A 16,289-nucleotide genomic window follows, 5' to 3' on the forward strand; every position below is an offset into this window, starting at 1 on the left:
TCTCGTCGTGTCTCCTATTCTCGATTGAATCTGTGGTGGGTGTTGTTTTAGTGCATCTTCACGACACTAACATACTTTACGTCCTGGCTACGGAAGACTGTAAGGTTCAAAACCCTATTACATTACAGGTGTCGCTACCGTGTAACGAGAGGCGCAGGGAATTTTTAACTCTCTCTCTTTTAATCACTCATTCACACAAGCTTACATCACGCAAACCACACACATGATATCCCAGATAAGTGAACCCACGCCAACCGGCACCGAAGTTATAAACTGACGGTTCCACTCCTCGTGAAATAAAGAAATTAGCTGCGTGACGTCGTACCGCACGGCGGTAACCATGGCGACCATACGACAGAAAACAAAGTCCGGTGAGAAGACACGACGGTATGTTTTCATTCACGTGTGTGTCATTCATGTTCATTTTATGTGTTATATTGTTGTGTAATTATAGGCTATAGATAATACCGTATATAATAATATAGTAGGTACGTTTTGGAGAAGCTAACTGGAACATTTTAAAGTTCTGACAACTCGCTGTAAAAAAAAAAAAGAAAAAAAAAAGGCACAATTATGCATTTACATGTGTGTCTTTATGCTCATTTCTGACTGACACTATTGTTTCATTTATTATTTTGAATGTACAGCATGAAATAACATTTTCTTGACTTTAGTGAGGATAAGCGGTTGGGGAAAATAGATGGATGGATGGCTTACCAACAGACAAACGATTAAAAAAAATAATATTAGAAGCAGCCAACTGATGCAGATAAATGACGTCAGAGTTTATGGACCTATGCCATTTTTCTACACTCAAAGGGCAAATGAGTCCGGCCGCTGATAGGCAGGACAGGTGAACGATGGAGATGACTGAGACGCTGGAGGAGTCGAACAATGAGGAACAAACAGGGAATGGAGACAAGCAGGCAGAAGAAGACGTACGTGTCTCGGCTGTGTGCGATTTCCTGTAAGTGGCACACACACACACACACACACATCCTTGTACATATATCTTTGTGAGGACATCTATTGACATAATGCATTTCCTAGAGTCTAGCCCCTTACCCTAAGAACCACTGAGCTCGAGTTTGACTTGCAAGTGTCTCTCACAGGTCCAGCACGCTCCTTCCTGAGTCATACAGGCATAATTCCCCGGAGGAAATCCGGCTGCTGGCCATTGCAGACAACTTCCAGTGTCAGTATCGTCTTTTGTGTCCCGAACGCAAACCCCTGCTGATCTGCCCCATCAATGAATGCGGTGTCCAGGTAACCGTGGCGACAATCCTCACACTTCGCTCATAACGTGCAGCTTTGTCCGACCCGTGTCTGTGCGTACGTGTGGCCGTGTTTAGAAGTTTGTGTCGACCACGCTGCGCCCCACCATGACCAGCCATCCCGAGCTGCTCAATTGGGAAGGATGTGCTTCGTTTGTGGCCGACTTCCTGTCTCTGAATCCTTTGGAGCCACCTGTAGAGCTTGTGAGTAACATATATATATATATATATATATATATATATATATATATATATATATATATATATATATATATATAAAACAACAGCATTGCACTGTTTCATTACAAGTACAGTGGTACCTCTACTTACGAAATGAATTGGTAAGTAGAGACGCATTTTCCATGTAAATGCCCTAATCCGTTCCAAGCCTCCCAAAATTCAGACATAAATGTTTTATAAAGCATAAAAATGCATCAAAACATGTACCAAATACATGTTACAATTAGACTGCACAATAAATGAGAGTTGTGCATAATGTAAAAAACGAAGAATAGAGTAAAGAATAAAAATGATGCTCATTGACCTTTTTAACTGCTGTCCTCTTCGTTTTTTGCCTTCTTTTTGGTCCATGTTCTCTGTCAGAAGTGTTTTTGCCTGGTGTTCTATAAAGAACGGATCCAAGGACTTTTTTTTCAAACTGATACCAGTACTCAACTCGAGTAGTCAAGTGCCAATACCACTTAATACTTGATACATAAAATTCTCCCCAACAAAACAAGTGTTGAGAAACTTTGTATGGGAAAATGTGGATGTTAAACATTTACAATGGGAAAACTGTGCGTGCGTGTGTGCGTGCGTGTGTGTGTGCAGCCCAGGGTTTTGTTCTCAGCCACCTCGGTGTTGCGTAGTCAGACAGCAACATGTTTTGAGTACGCTGCTGTCCTGTGCAGTATGCTGCTGGGCGCCAACTACGACGCTTACTGCGTCAGTGGCTACGCTAGCAAGGAGATGTGCGTGCTAGACCAAAGGCTGCAAGAGTGCCCCCTACTGGACGCCCTGGCAAAGGTAGGAAAGTCAGCCTGTAGCGTGTGCGTCCATGATCCGACTGTGAACTCTTGTTGGCGTGGCGCAGGCTTCAGCCTCTGACTTGCCTTGCGAACGCGACCCCGGCCTGAGATTTCAGCGCGAGCCAAAGAGCCGTTTCTTGACGCAACAGGCCAAGAAGAAACAGGAAGAGGCCGAAGCCAAAGCCAAGCAACAGGAGGTGACGTGAAAGTACTTCTCAGGGTCACTTAGCTGGTGCACTCACGACCTTTGACCCCGGCAGGAGGTCCCGCGGCCACCGGTCGACTCCCTGCGGGGTTTGCGGATCCACTGCTGGGTCCTGGTGTTGGCTGGGTGCCGCAGTGTCCAGGAGAACTTCTTCATAGATCCGCTGACAGGAAGGAGCTATAGCACCACAAATGAGCATTTTCTGGGCATAGAGAGTGTGTGGAACAACCTCAACTACTACGTCAACATGCAGGACTGCAAGGACTGCTGTGCTGTGAGTGTCAAAAACCTTCATGTCATTTTGAGCTGAGGTAAAATAGGGATGAGACCGATTATATCAGTATTGGCCTTTTAAATCTGCCGGCCGAAAAAAAGTCAAACTAAGCCCATTTTAATCTCAGGGAATTACCATATTTTCGCGACTATAAGACGCACCTAAAAGCCTTCAATTTTTTCAAAAGCTGACCATGCGCCTTAGAATCCAGTGCGCCTTATATATGGATCAATATTGAGTCGCAACAGGTGACCCTGCATGATCGGTGACGCGTGGGCGCAGAAGATCCCGCCATCTTGGATCGCTCGCTAATACTAATACTTTAGCTCAGAGAAAATAATAAAACAGCCTTTTTATTCATTTTGGGAGTGAATGGAGTTGTCAGGAAGCTGCTTTGTAATCTATTCATAAAGTTTGACTGACCTATCTGACCGTTTTGTTGACATTCCCTTTAGCGCAGCACCATCTAGTGGATGCGTAACGTAACCCCAGCCTCTGTAGCGCTTTATATATGGAAAAAGTTTGAAAATATGCCATTCATTGAAGGTGCGCCTTATAATGCCTTACAGTGCGGAAAATACGGTATTTAAATTTTCAGTTGACCTTATAAGAGACCTATATAAGCTTATAAGATGACCTGTTTTCTAGGTTTGGTCATGTGACATTCACAAGCTGAGCTGTGATTGGTTAACTGAGCCCCTGTGATGTCATTTTCTGTCGACAGCAAGTTGCAAAATGTGTTGTTAAACGTACTAATTGTACATGAGAAATAATGTAAATATCAAATTTATTATAGGCAAAATATTCATGTTTGACTGCCAAAAATGGCTAAATAAGTAAAGTATCCCTATAACTACTAATAATCGGCATCGGTATCGGCCCTGAGAAAAAACCTTATCGATCTATCTGTAGTGTAAAAAGTCCATAACAATTCGACTTTACGTTGCTTTGAAATTGACAGTTTTAAAGCATCTTTGCGGAAATGAAAAAGATGATGAACTGAGAAAATTATTAAACGTTCGAGCGGTGAAATGTGTTCTCTCAGTCCGACCCACCCTTGAGGGACTGGTGAGCAGCAATTTCAATGCTTAGTGTCAGTCAGGGAGGCAATGGAACAGTGAACTACCAAAAAAACCTGCAAGAATAACGAACGTCTTAAAAATAATGTGTACGTGTTTGCATGTGCGTGCGTGCAGGAGATGGTGTATGACCTGCATGACATCAAATTGTGGGAGCCCGTCTTGTTTGGCGTCATCAGCAAACGACAACTGAGCATCAACCTCCTGAAGAGGAAAGAGATGAAAATGATGGGCATGAATTGGGTACGTGAGTACGAACGTTCGTGCGTTCGTGCCTGTGCACGAGGCAAAGACAGATATCAGAAAGTGACACTCAAACGCAATCAAATAGAGGCAAAATGCTTTCAGAATAGAACATGAAGTAGCTGCAGGGTCAAAGAAAGACATTGTGAAGGTTTTTGTGTGAAGGAGGAAGAAGAGGAAGAGGACGCCCGTGTGTTTGAGATGCCAAGATCCTGGGTCACGCCCATCAGCATTTCCAAACAAGGTAGCCAAAGTCCGATCCCACATTACACCCTGTTCAATAATTTTGACATATGCAGCTCTTACCTGGGAATCGATACCGGTACTCAACGGTACAGATTTCCGGTACTTTTGTACTCTCTCTTTTTTTAATTTTGTTTTTTTTTCATTTTTTAAATTTTATTTAGTCATTTATTTACGTACAAATATGTTCGAACATATGTTCGAAAATACTCGCAAATTAAATCGAACATACTCGCAAATATGTTCGAACATACTTGCATATGCGTTTGAACATACTCGCAAATACGGTCGAACATACTCACAAATATGTTCGAACATACTCGCAAATGAGTTCGAACATACTCGCAAATGCGTTCGAACATACTCGCAAATACGTTCGAACGTACTCGCAAATACGTTCGAACGTACTCGCAAATACGTTCGAACGTACTCGCAAATACGGTCGAACATACTCGCAAATATGTTCGAACATACTCGCAAATACGGTCGAACATACTCGCAAATACGTTCGAACGTACTCGCAAATACGTTCGAACGTACTCGCAAATACGGTTGAACATACTCACAAATATGTTCGAACATACTCGCAAATGAGTTCGAACATACTCGCAAATACGTTCGAACATACTCGCAAATGCGATCGAACATGCTCGCAAATGCGTTTGAACGTATTGAAATACATTCGAACGTATTGAAATCCATTCGAACATACACGCAAATACGTTCGAACATGCTTGCAAATATGTTCGAACATACTCGCAAATATGTTTGAACGTACTTGCAAATACGTTCTAACGTACTTGTAGGCTACATGCTATAAAGTTAGCATACCTTCCCATAATGCCACAGGGTATTATTTGCGCATGCGCAAGTGAAAACAAAACCTCTTTTTTTTTTCTTTTTCTTTTTTTTTAGTCATTTGGACCACATTACCAATTCATTAGAAAATTAAGTAGATAAAAAAAAACAGTGTTTATTCGCAACTTTTACAATTTATTATGTCTGCCGTGCATGATTTGGGTTAGTAATTTTTCGCCCCATAAAGCAGTGGGTGATTACGCTTGCACACTTGAGTACCACAGCAATCGAGTATGTTCAAACGTATTTGCAACTATGTTCGAACGTATTTGAGACTATGTTCGAACATATTTCCAAGTAGGTATGAACATATTTGCGAGTATGTTCAAACATACTCGCCAGCCAAAAATGTTTACTCCACATTGGCAGCTCTACGCTTCCGTAATATTCCCCCAGTGCAATTTTGACAAATTAGCCGTGCCAATGTGGCGGGCGTGGGGAATATTTACGTGGCCACTCCCCCTTTCACCTCGTCATTGGCGACATGGCGAACGGGGAGCGCGCGCCCTGACGTGGTGATGTTGGAGTCTGTGGAGATGTAGCGCCGCATCTAGGGTGCGTTCGCTGGGCCAAGTTTCAGTGAAGCTCAGGTGGGTACAATGTGCAAATTCTTTGTTCGACTTTGTGAAGAACAGAAGCTCTTTCATTTTGTTGTGAAATGAATCCATTGAAACAAAGTTCCAAACCCTCATCGTCGAAGCTTGACTTACACTTTACCGTTGATCAAGACATGAACTGCTAATGTTCGAAGGCGTACGGTTTGTTGCTTTCTGGGTGGAGGTCTGCAGTGAACTCTTGTTCTTGTTTTCATGAGAAAAAAACTCAATCGTGACATGTCACCGCATGTTTTACGTTGTGTTCAGACTTGGAGACTCGTTGGCCAGGAGGTCGGAGGTTGACCCTCCATAAGAAAGTCGAACTGGAGAAGTTTGCGCCTGACCTGCGAATGGACGGTCTGGTGACTCGACTGAGCATCTACAAGGACCTGGACTGTGAGCGCGCATGCAAAGCGTATGTGTGCATCGCATGTGTATCGAGTGTGTGTTTGTGTGTGTGTGTGTGTGTGTCGCAGGCACAGAGTTGGTGACGGTGAAGGAGTGGTACCAGGACAGAAACGACCACCTGAGGGAGCGAGAAGTCAACGAGGTGACAGGCATCACCACTGAGCGCTTCACGCCGGGGCGGCACTTTCATCTTTTATGCAAGTTATTCTTACATCTCCCTCGCACGCACACACACGCTAATGACACTTGGGTCACGTAACATAAATAAATTAAAGGGATACTTGACTCATTGAGCCATTTTCAGTAGTAAAACGTTTATATTGTGTCTACAATGAATGTGATAACTTCATTGTTTTTCCTGTACAATTAATACCTTTAAAAACTAATTTTTCCACTTTGTGTCGACTGATGATGACGTGACTTGTGCTGAGGAAGTCGGTAACGACCAATCATGGCTCACTTTACTGAGCAAACTCAGAAAACAGGTGAGCCATGATTGGTCGTTACGTACTTCCTAAGCACAGGTGATATCATCTTCAGTCGACAGCGAGTAGAAAAAGGATTTTTTAAAGGTATTAATTTAACATAAAATAGAAAATAGAAAAATAATGACGTTATCAAATTAATTCTGGACAAAATATAAACTTTTCACTGCTGAAAATGGCCAAATGAGTCAAGTATCCTTTAAGTATCGCTCGTACAATAACTCTACGTCCGTTATAGAATGGGAAAATATAAATAAGTTACGTTAGAATTTACAGCAAAAAAATTAGTTTAGTTATGTAAAGTGATGAATGTAAGGGCGTTAGTTCCAACGCTGGTCACCACTGATTGAACCATTCAAATTTTTATTTTTTATTTTTTTTATTTTATTTTTTTTATTTTTTTACCCGCCATGATAAGAATCTGAATCAAAATGAGTAGCCGGAATTCGGACCAGAGTCGTTCAAATTTAAACAATGTCCAAACCTTGTAATAAGTCTACAGTGTAAAAAGACTCCGCCCAGTCTGCCTCTCTTCTTATTCCACAACCATCCTTTCCATTTTGTTTTAAACTCCACTTTTAACTCTTTGACTGCCAAAAACGTTTAATCACGATTAATAAAATCACAATGTATGCCGCCATAAACGTAAAATGACGTCAACTACGTTATTTTTATTTATTTATTTATTTTTTTAAATCAATGGGCAGTGCAACATCTAAGTGCAGCGCTGCCTGGTCAACGGGTTGTGGAATCAAAAACACTCACTAACTATGGCCACCAGATGGCAGCATTGTATCTCTTCAATGGGCTGCCCGTGTATCAAATTACAATGAAAGATGACGAAATCTGATGAAATGGAACGTTTTCAAGGATGACGTGAATGATAACGTTTCGATAACATGTGGCAGTAAAAGAGTTAACTGACACAAATTGTTACATACCACTCACTTTATTTTCAGTTCACAGGTTCACGTCCACTCAAACAGATGGCGTTGAGCATGAGATGGAATTCAGTGGCGCTCGTGAGGATGGCCTGGTGCGCCGTGTGGACACGCCAGAGCAGATGACGGAGAATTTTAGGGGCCGCGAGGACTTCCTCTACTACAGACATGTCATCTTCGACAGCAACGTCCGCTTGCCAGAGGAGAGTGTCAAGGCAGAGCCAGAAGAGCGACCTCTGCTGGTAAATCACTCATGCCCTGGTCTGACGACAAGAAAATAGCCCGATTTTGACCCCACAGACGTGTCTAAAAATAGAAACGGTGTCACTTTAAATACCGCCATTTAAAAAAAAAAAAAAATGATAAAATGATATACATGTATTTTTTGAGAGAAAATGTAAATGTGTGCTTGTTTTCAACTTAATATAACTATTTAACTTCTAACTATTTTAAAAATTAATAGCAATAATTGTGACAGTCATGTGACAGCACATAAACCGGAACAACTAAAGACAAGATGGAGCCGAGCAGCTCGCGAAGCAACTACAGTGTTTGATAAAATAATAAAAACAATAGCCTATGTCATCTCCAAATTAATTAACAAAATAGGCTATATTACCCTGACGCATGTATACATTAAAATACAGTATTAATTGGCTTCTACATTCTATTTTAAAGGGTTAGTTCGGCTTTTTTGACATGAATCTCAATTTCATCCTCACCTCCAGTGTGTGCGATCAGCACTGACTTACCCCTGACAGCGTTCGGCGTTGGACGAGAGGAAAATAGTCCAGCAAGCTGGCTGGGGTGTCGGAAATAAAGCGTTTTTCTTCTAAAAACTATTTGTTTTCAAAAGTGTGATACATTTCCATCACAATACTCTTTTCTGAAAAAAGTCAGACGGCGTTACCGCCGGGCACTCCTTTTCTGTTCGTTCGTATCACCGGGCGTCGCCCTGCAGACGGCTGATCCGCGCGCCTTCGAAAAGACAAACAACTTGTAGATTAGTGCGCGTCTATTCTGGATTCACTTGGAAACACTTGCAGGTGTTTCGCGTTAATTAGACGAGTCAAGTGATTAGTTGAATAGCCTGCTAGTATACTTTTTTTTATGATATTCTAATATTTTGAGATAGGTTGAGTTTTCTTAAGCTGTAAGCCATAATCAGCAATATTAAAATGATAAAAGGCTTGCAATATTTCAGTTGATTTGTAACGAATTCAGAATGTATGACATTTTTGTTGTTTTTTTGTTTAATTGCATTACAGAAAATAAAGGACTTTATCACAATATTCCAATTTTCTGACAGTCCTGTATGTGTGTGTGCGTGCACACAGAAAGTTCTTGAGCGTTTCCACAGAAATCCAGAAAAGGACGCCAACGAAGACGTGGCTGAGCGAGTGTTCGTGGCTTCGCAGAGGAGGATCGAGGTGAAATACCATCTGGAGGAAAACCGCTTCGTCCCGTGCATGAGGACCTTTATCAAACCGCGACTGGCAAATAACCAGCAGCACTGGGCCGAGGACTTCAGGGCCGACATGGTTTCCGGCTTCCACGTAAGCCATAAGCAACCAGTGTGACAACTAACAAGCGCAGCACAGTGACATTGTTTTTGTTTTTCTTTTGTTGAGGTGGATCCTGCCCAGAAGCCCCTCCACACACTGGCGCTCTACGACCTTCTCTCAGACCTCGTCGAAGCAGAGAAGGACGTGGCTCTTCAGATCAAGAGTTCCAAGAAAGAGGTGAGAGCACTTTTATTCTTATTCACAATTTATTCCTCTTCTTGTTTTCCACTGGATCAAGTATTATGTCATCACTATCACGGAGGATGACATGGTAGAAAAAATAAATAAAATACTTGCGAGGGAACGCAAAGTTGTTTTTTCGCCTACCATGTCATGTTAGGTGCGCCGTAAACACTTCCGGGTCATCTTCCATGTGAACAAAAGCAGTGGGAAAGCTTTCCCAAAGCGACTAGGATGGAGCATGTATTTTTTTCACTGCTTTGTTTACACGTCGCTTTTGGTCACATATAAATATATACTTACAGTGGTACCTCTACTTACGAAATTAATTAGTTCTGGAAGAAAGTTCTTAAGTAGAAAATTTTGTAAGTAAGAGACGCATTTTCCATGTAAATGCCCTAATCCGTTCCAAGCCTCCCAAAATTTAGACATAAATGTTTTATAAAGCATAAAAATGCATCAAAACATGTCACAAATACATGTTACAATTAGATTATTGCACAATAAATGAGAGTTGTGCATAATGTAAAAAACAAAGAATAAAGAATAAAAATGATGCTCATTTACCTTTTTAACTGCTGTCCTCGTCGTTTTTTGCCCTCTTTGGTTCATGTTCTCCTCTCTCAGAAGTGTTTTTTTTTTTTTTTTGTAAAGAAGTGATCCACAGATGTTTGCTTTTTTTAATTTTAATTTTTATTTTTTATTTTTTTAAACAATCCTTCGGAAATGTCCAAGGCAAACATCATCAAACGCCCGACTGGTGAACACTTTTTCTGGCCGATTCTTTTCAACAAATTCTGAAACTTGATGGAAACTTCCGGTATGGCGAGGCATCTTTTCCAAAAAAAGGCCCGTCTCGTCGCAATTAAAAACTTACTGTGCCTTCATCAATCACCAATTGTTTGAATTTTTGCACAAGTTCGTCGGCCGTTAGTTCATACATTTACGAAACACTATCGGAACACCTCATGGGCCTCAGGATGAATGATGAGGACGCTGTACAGACACCGATCTAGTATTTACGCTCATAGATACCTATGGTAGGAAATAGCCATAGCCAAAAGTATGTTGCGTTCGGTAATGTATTTTTACCTTCGTATCTAGAAATTTATTTTGTAACAAGAGGCAATATTTTCCCGTTGAGGCGTTTCGTAACTCGCAAATTTCGTACGAAGAGACGTTCGTAAGTCGAGCTTCCACTGTACATAGATACATGTATGGTCATGATATGCGGGTAATGTAGCTGGTGTGTGCACAGGTGCGGGACATCGTGGCCTGCAGGGACCAGGAGGAGACAGACATTCTCCTTCACTTCTCACCATGGACCGCCACTGGCGCCGCCAAGGCCCACAATCTCCGGGAAGAAATGGTTCGGTTCTGGTGTAACGCACGACATGCCGCGAAAACAAACGACCAGCGCTCGGCACTTTCCGTTAAGCTGCAATTCCCGTCTTTGGCGATGCCCACCTTGCGGCAAGTGCACAATGACACAAAGCATCGGATAAATACATATGGACTGACATGTCCGTCGATTTGATTAACGATTCAGTGAACGAATCTTTTGAACGGTTCTTTTCAATGAACTGATTCTAGTGATTCAGTTCACCTAAAAGAGCCGTAATGCCCATCACGACGAGAGATGTGCTCAAACGCAGAGTTACAACAGCAGACTGCAGTCGGCTCGTCGGGGGCGCGGCAATCACACGGGGAGAGGCGGGGCTTTACTGAACTGGCCGTTTTACTTCCGCGTTAGAAAACTAACCAGCATGTTCGTGCAAATACGTATAAATTTATACTCATTAATTCACCTAAAGCCTTATAAAAAAAAAAAAAAAAAGAAAGAAAAAGAAAAAAAGAAAAAAAAAAAAGAAAACTAACCAGCAAAACACCTAATATTTCGTTAATATTTACATCGCCGCGGTGTCAAAGGTAAGATTTAATCATTATATGCCAATAGTTGGAAGTGCTTAAAATAAAATGTTGGCTTTGTTCTTGTTTACTGCAAAACTGATGTTTGTTTATTTACAGCACTTTGTATACAGCAATGCCTGTTCTTAAAGCTCTTTAGAAATAAAGTTGAGTTGATTCCTCATCGATAAACAATATAAACAAGTGCGCGCATTGTGTCTGTCTGTGTCACTTAGGAGCGTGTGGCAGCTGAGGAACAGCGGTGGTTGCAGGAGAAGGAAAACGACTTCCTGGCTCCCTTCCTCAGCAGACTGAGTGACATTGAGATTGCGAGCGCGGAGGACGCGCAGCGTCTGTACGACGATAGCTTGTTGAACTTCAAGGCGTGCATGGTCGCGCAGGCGCAACTCATCCAGGAACGTCATGATCAGGTAGTGGAAGCTGGAAGCTCACAGCGTCAACGCATGTTAAGACATTTGTTGTGCATTTGCATTTTTTTTGTGTTCACAATTTGAGCTCCCGGATGTCTTTACAAAAGCTCTCGGACATTTCTGTATCAAAATCCACAAAAGATAAATGTTAAATACGATCCGCGTAAGTGAATAAACGAATAAATAAATAAAGACTTGGGCCCGGTTGTTCAAAACTCGGCTATCGCTTTAACCATTGGTTAAGTAGATTTAACCGACCGTTAACTTTTAACGGCACTGTTATCTTGTTGTTCAAAACTCTGCTAACTTTAACCGGCTGTTAACTTCCTGTTAAAGTTAACACGCCTAAGGACCGCCGCTAACTTTTAAACAGAGTCGTGCCTCGTTAACTACGTGTTCGTGGCTAATGCTGCCTTCATGATGTCCACTGAGCGCACGAAAGAGAGTCGATCTTTTTTTTTTTTTTTTTTTTTTTCTTCTTCTTTTAAAAAAAAAAAAAAAAAAAAAAAAGATAGTCGATCTTGACTTTTGACGTTGGTGATGAATCTGATGAAGAGTTAAGTTAAGCCGGTGCTTCTCAATTATTTTCTGTCATGCCCCACCTAGTAAGAAGAAAACATCTCTGCCAATAAGGAGAGCGCCACTGCCCCCTAATGTAGTGGAGGTGAATTGCACTTTATTCTAGGATAGTAAATAAAATAAAATAAAATAAAAATAAAAAAAGATAAAAAAGCATGTTCCCCGAGGTCAAACGCGCCCCCCTTGATGGAGCCCCAAATGGGGGGGCCCGCCCCCGCCCCACTATTTGAAAAGCACTGAGTTAAGCACACGTTACCTCATAGCAGTAATAAAATTCAAAGTCTCATGCTGAGTCAACAGAGAAGGAATAAAAATGTGTTTTTAAGACAAGTTCTAAAAATGGACAGAAAGAAAACAAAAATAAAGAAAGATGAATTAAAAATAAATAAATGTCACAAAATCTCCTAAATTACTTCAACCATTGACTGATTAACGTTTTCTTCGTCAGCAGAAAACTTTTTTTTTCGTCGAGTGCCAGGGGTCATTTGGATAGTATCCATTACTTTCGCTGACCCGGAAGTAAACAAAAAGAAGACTTGTGGGATATATCGGTGGTAACCAGTGACGTAAAAACGACACGGTTAACTTTGTGACAGTGCCGTTAACAAACGGCGTAACTAACCGTGTTTTGAACAACGCATATTGAGCGGCCGGTTAGCGGTTAACAGCGGGTTAAGAATTTAACCGGCGGTTAGGGGTTAAACAGTCGTTAAAATAACCGGTGAATTGAACAACCGGGCCCTGTTTGTCTTTGTGTTTGATATTTTGGTTACCTTATAAGTTCTGTGACATGAGAAGAATATTCGGAGCAGACGGCAGTGACATCTCCATCGCTTTTACTTTGATAGTGTCAGTCATATGTCAACGTGTGCGTGCGTGCATGTGCAGGCGACACAGGCGCTGCAGAAGATTCAAGAACATTACCAGGAGAACCATCAGGACATGAGCCACCAAGAGGAGAAGGAGTATCAGGCCTACTGCGCCCAGCACATCTTTCAGATCCACATCGCCCAGAAACGTCTCAGCATGTTTGTCGATCTGGATCACTCGCGCACGTTTGCACGCGCACGCAGCATGACACAATTTGTGTTCTTTGCAGGCACAAGAGGTCGGCGGCTCAAAGATACCGGGCACTGGACCAAAGGCTGAAACAAGACCCCAGACTGGCGCCATACCTACTCAACTGAATGCACAACACATAACGGATCATTTTATGCTGTGGATTGAAAGCAGCAACAAGAATGTCGGATGGTTTTTGAAGTTAACAAGTCTTAAAAATGTTCTCCATAGTGCAAACTAGAGGTGTCAGTCAATCCATTAAAATTTTTAAATGTAATTAATCTTATGACTTTAATAACTAACTGACGATTAATCGCACATTTTACATCTGAATTCATATCTAAATTTACAATAAAATGTACACTTCCCCCCCCCCCTGATTTAAATATGGTTTTATTTTTTCATTATTGATACAGTAAATTTCACAACAATTCATGAAAAATAAAATAAAAAATAAAATATGAACTGTACTGTAAAAAACAAGCCCAAGTGTGACTGATTTGTGTTGGTCATTTTTCTGTCACCTCACCACAACATGGCACAATTGCATTTGCAAGACAATGGTGACAGCTCAGTGCATTTCTCTTTCCAGATTAGGAGCTGCCTAATTTTTTACATGAAATAACTTGTGAAATTTTGCACATTTTTAAAACTCTAAAATAAAACACAGTCCCCACAATATATGCATTCGCTGAAGGCTTTTATTTTGTTAAGTTCAACAGGATGTGCATTGTAAAATGACGAATAATTACTGCATAGGAATCAGAAACGATTGATGTGTTCTTTTCACATTAAGATGATGTCCGACCCTCTCAGCTGGCTTGCTCTGGATCGGCCGAACCACTTCAACGATGGACCTTTGCAGACGCTACCCAGCCTTTGGCGCCATCTGGTGGCGACTGCTGCTGCCTGCTCTTTTGGACCCCTCTGATTGCTGAAGATGAAACTAGATAAAACTAGAATGTGGCAATGATACGACTGTCGTCGAAACAATAAATATATATTGCTAGCTCATCAAATGTAAATGTGTCAAAGTGTCACCCCACGAATCGCATGCTTTTTTTTTTTTAGTATATCGTGACCGCCCCTATAAGTACATTTGTCACGTTATTATATATTTAATAGTCCAGTCCCACGCTGGTCGGACATACAGTTCTCGTTTTTACTGTAATGCTAAATCTGTAAAGTCATGTCATATTCTTAGATTATGTACCGAAATAAACAACATATTTCTAGAAAACAGCGTTAACAGGAACTTCAGAGTGGAAAATTACCAGCGTTGTGGGAAGGGGAAGGGAGCAATGGTGCCAGATTGAACATTACTTTGGATGATGATGTGTTCCCCAATCAGTAATATGTGAGCACATTGCAGGTGGTATAATATGTAAACTCGGGTAACTGATGAAAATAAAATAAAACTGCCATACTACTACATATATGACTCAGGCTGCGTATTTCCTGTTCAATGTTTTGTTTAATGCCTGTTTAAAAGGGACTGTAGTAACGGTTGGTCCCATTTGTTGATGGTAAATGTTAAAGGAATTATATAAAACTGCTGGTTTATTCTTTATTTTTGATTCATTGACATACCAACAACCTGAATGGAGGATGGAAGCCTAGTAGATGATTCTCTATTGTAAACATAAGTGACTAGTTGGACCATTGATTGTAATTAAGTAAAAAAGAAAAAAAACAAAAAAAAAACAAAAACAGTGATATCATCATTCCTCTGTATGCCATCTTTTATAGATAGAACGCTTACATTGTTTAGATCTTTGATATTATAAACAGTTAATGCATTAATGGACTTTTTTTTTGTCAGTTTGAAATGTCCGACAGTATGTGAATGCAGCTGCAGTTTAGCTCTTCAAACACTTTGTTTACGCTCCCGGGCCGTTAGTGGCTAGTTGCTAACGCCGAAGACTTGTCGAATCACACGACAGACTAATTAACTTTCTTAGTGTCCTTAATTTAACCTTACTCTCGCAAGATGAATTGTGTTGTGTTGATGTTGGAAGTCGACAGTGGCGTGAGGACGAGTCAAGCTGGCCGCCTGCGAGCTGTTCGCCATGTTGGACGCAGATACGTTGACGTCATCAACTGTCATGCACTACCGCGGTAAGACGGTAGCGTGAAAATCTCCATCTTCGGCAAAATGTATACCTTATATTCAATATGCCGTTTATATCGGCCAGCCCTAGCTTCATGGGGAGTTTTACTGTGATGAGGTATGAAACCACTTTCACAGTGATCTGGTGCCAGTGCTGGTTGAGTGCTACAGTTCTGTCTCTTAAACACCAGCCAAACCTTCATACATGACATCAGAAATCTTAACGTCTGGTTGCAAAGCAGAGTATGATAAGAATGAGCTGATTACTTGCTACAAAATCATGCCTGAAAGTTGGCTTCAGGGTTTTTTGGGTCACATCTACCAAGATGCCGTCCATCTGGACCAGCAAAGAGTTGCTTGTGGAGCCCCAGTTTTTCCAGAACCATGTGTTTTTGCGGTGGAAAAAAAAAAAAAAAAAAAAAAAGTCAAAGACCATGGGTTACTTTTAGCTATAGCTTCAAGACAACTCTGCGGGAAAGTTAGTTTTCAAGACTGAAAACCGTGAAGGGTCTCATGAGCGCTCTGCCCACAGCAGAAAAGAACCTCCTGATTCTGCTCTCGTCTGCTCTGTCATGCCAGTTGTTGAGTGTGTTGGTCAGGTGTGTCAACACCGCGTCGTCAAAGCTCGGCTCATCAGACATCAATGCATCGAGCAGCGTCTCCTGAGAGCCAAACTGTCTGAGGAGGTATTTGATGACCGCGTGGATGAATCTCGTGTAGCTAACCATGTCCTCGGCCGCCAACGATGCCAAGTTGACTTTGAGCACTTTGTCGGAGAGACGTCGGATGATCACAAGGATGTCATTTGGCTGCAGAGACTTGC

At 41.5% G+C, this 16,289-nt stretch overlaps 1 protein-coding gene across 5 annotated transcripts; it reads left to right on the forward strand.

The window, feature by feature from the left end:
- Positions 1-55: 55 nt before the first annotated feature.
- Positions 56-14,714, forward strand: ccdc135 (coiled-coil domain containing 135). 5 transcript variants are annotated; one of them, XM_077512127.1, is made up of 18 exons: positions 56-387; positions 820-967; positions 1,113-1,266; positions 1,353-1,478; positions 2,106-2,300; positions 2,368-2,499; positions 2,563-2,781; positions 3,978-4,103; positions 4,269-4,347; positions 6,068-6,196; positions 6,277-6,405; positions 7,653-7,876; positions 8,972-9,190; positions 9,266-9,376; positions 10,638-10,748; positions 11,524-11,718; positions 13,186-13,325; positions 13,397-14,708. In XM_077512127.1, the coding sequence occupies exons 2-18, from the start codon at positions 861-863 to the stop codon at positions 13,482-13,484; spliced, it is 2,484 nt and encodes an 827-aa protein (XP_077368253.1). In that variant the 5' UTR covers positions 56-387; positions 820-860; the 3' UTR covers positions 13,485-14,708. The 5 variants fall into 5 exon arrangements, 4 of the variants coding, with proteins under 4 accessions (XP_077368253.1, XP_077368251.1, XP_077368252.1 ...); XR_013282231.1 differs by lacking the exon at positions 13,397-14,708 and having other exon boundaries at positions 10,638-10,852; XM_077512125.1 differs by having other exon boundaries at positions 13,186-14,712.
- Positions 14,715-16,289: the final 1,575 nt, after the last annotated feature.

This window comes from Festucalex cinctus, chromosome 2 (assembly GCF_051991245.1).
Source record: "Festucalex cinctus isolate MCC-2025b chromosome 2, RoL_Fcin_1.0, whole genome shotgun sequence".
In the NCBI taxonomy this organism is placed as follows: Eukaryota; Metazoa; Chordata; class Actinopteri; order Syngnathiformes; family Syngnathidae; genus Festucalex; species Festucalex cinctus.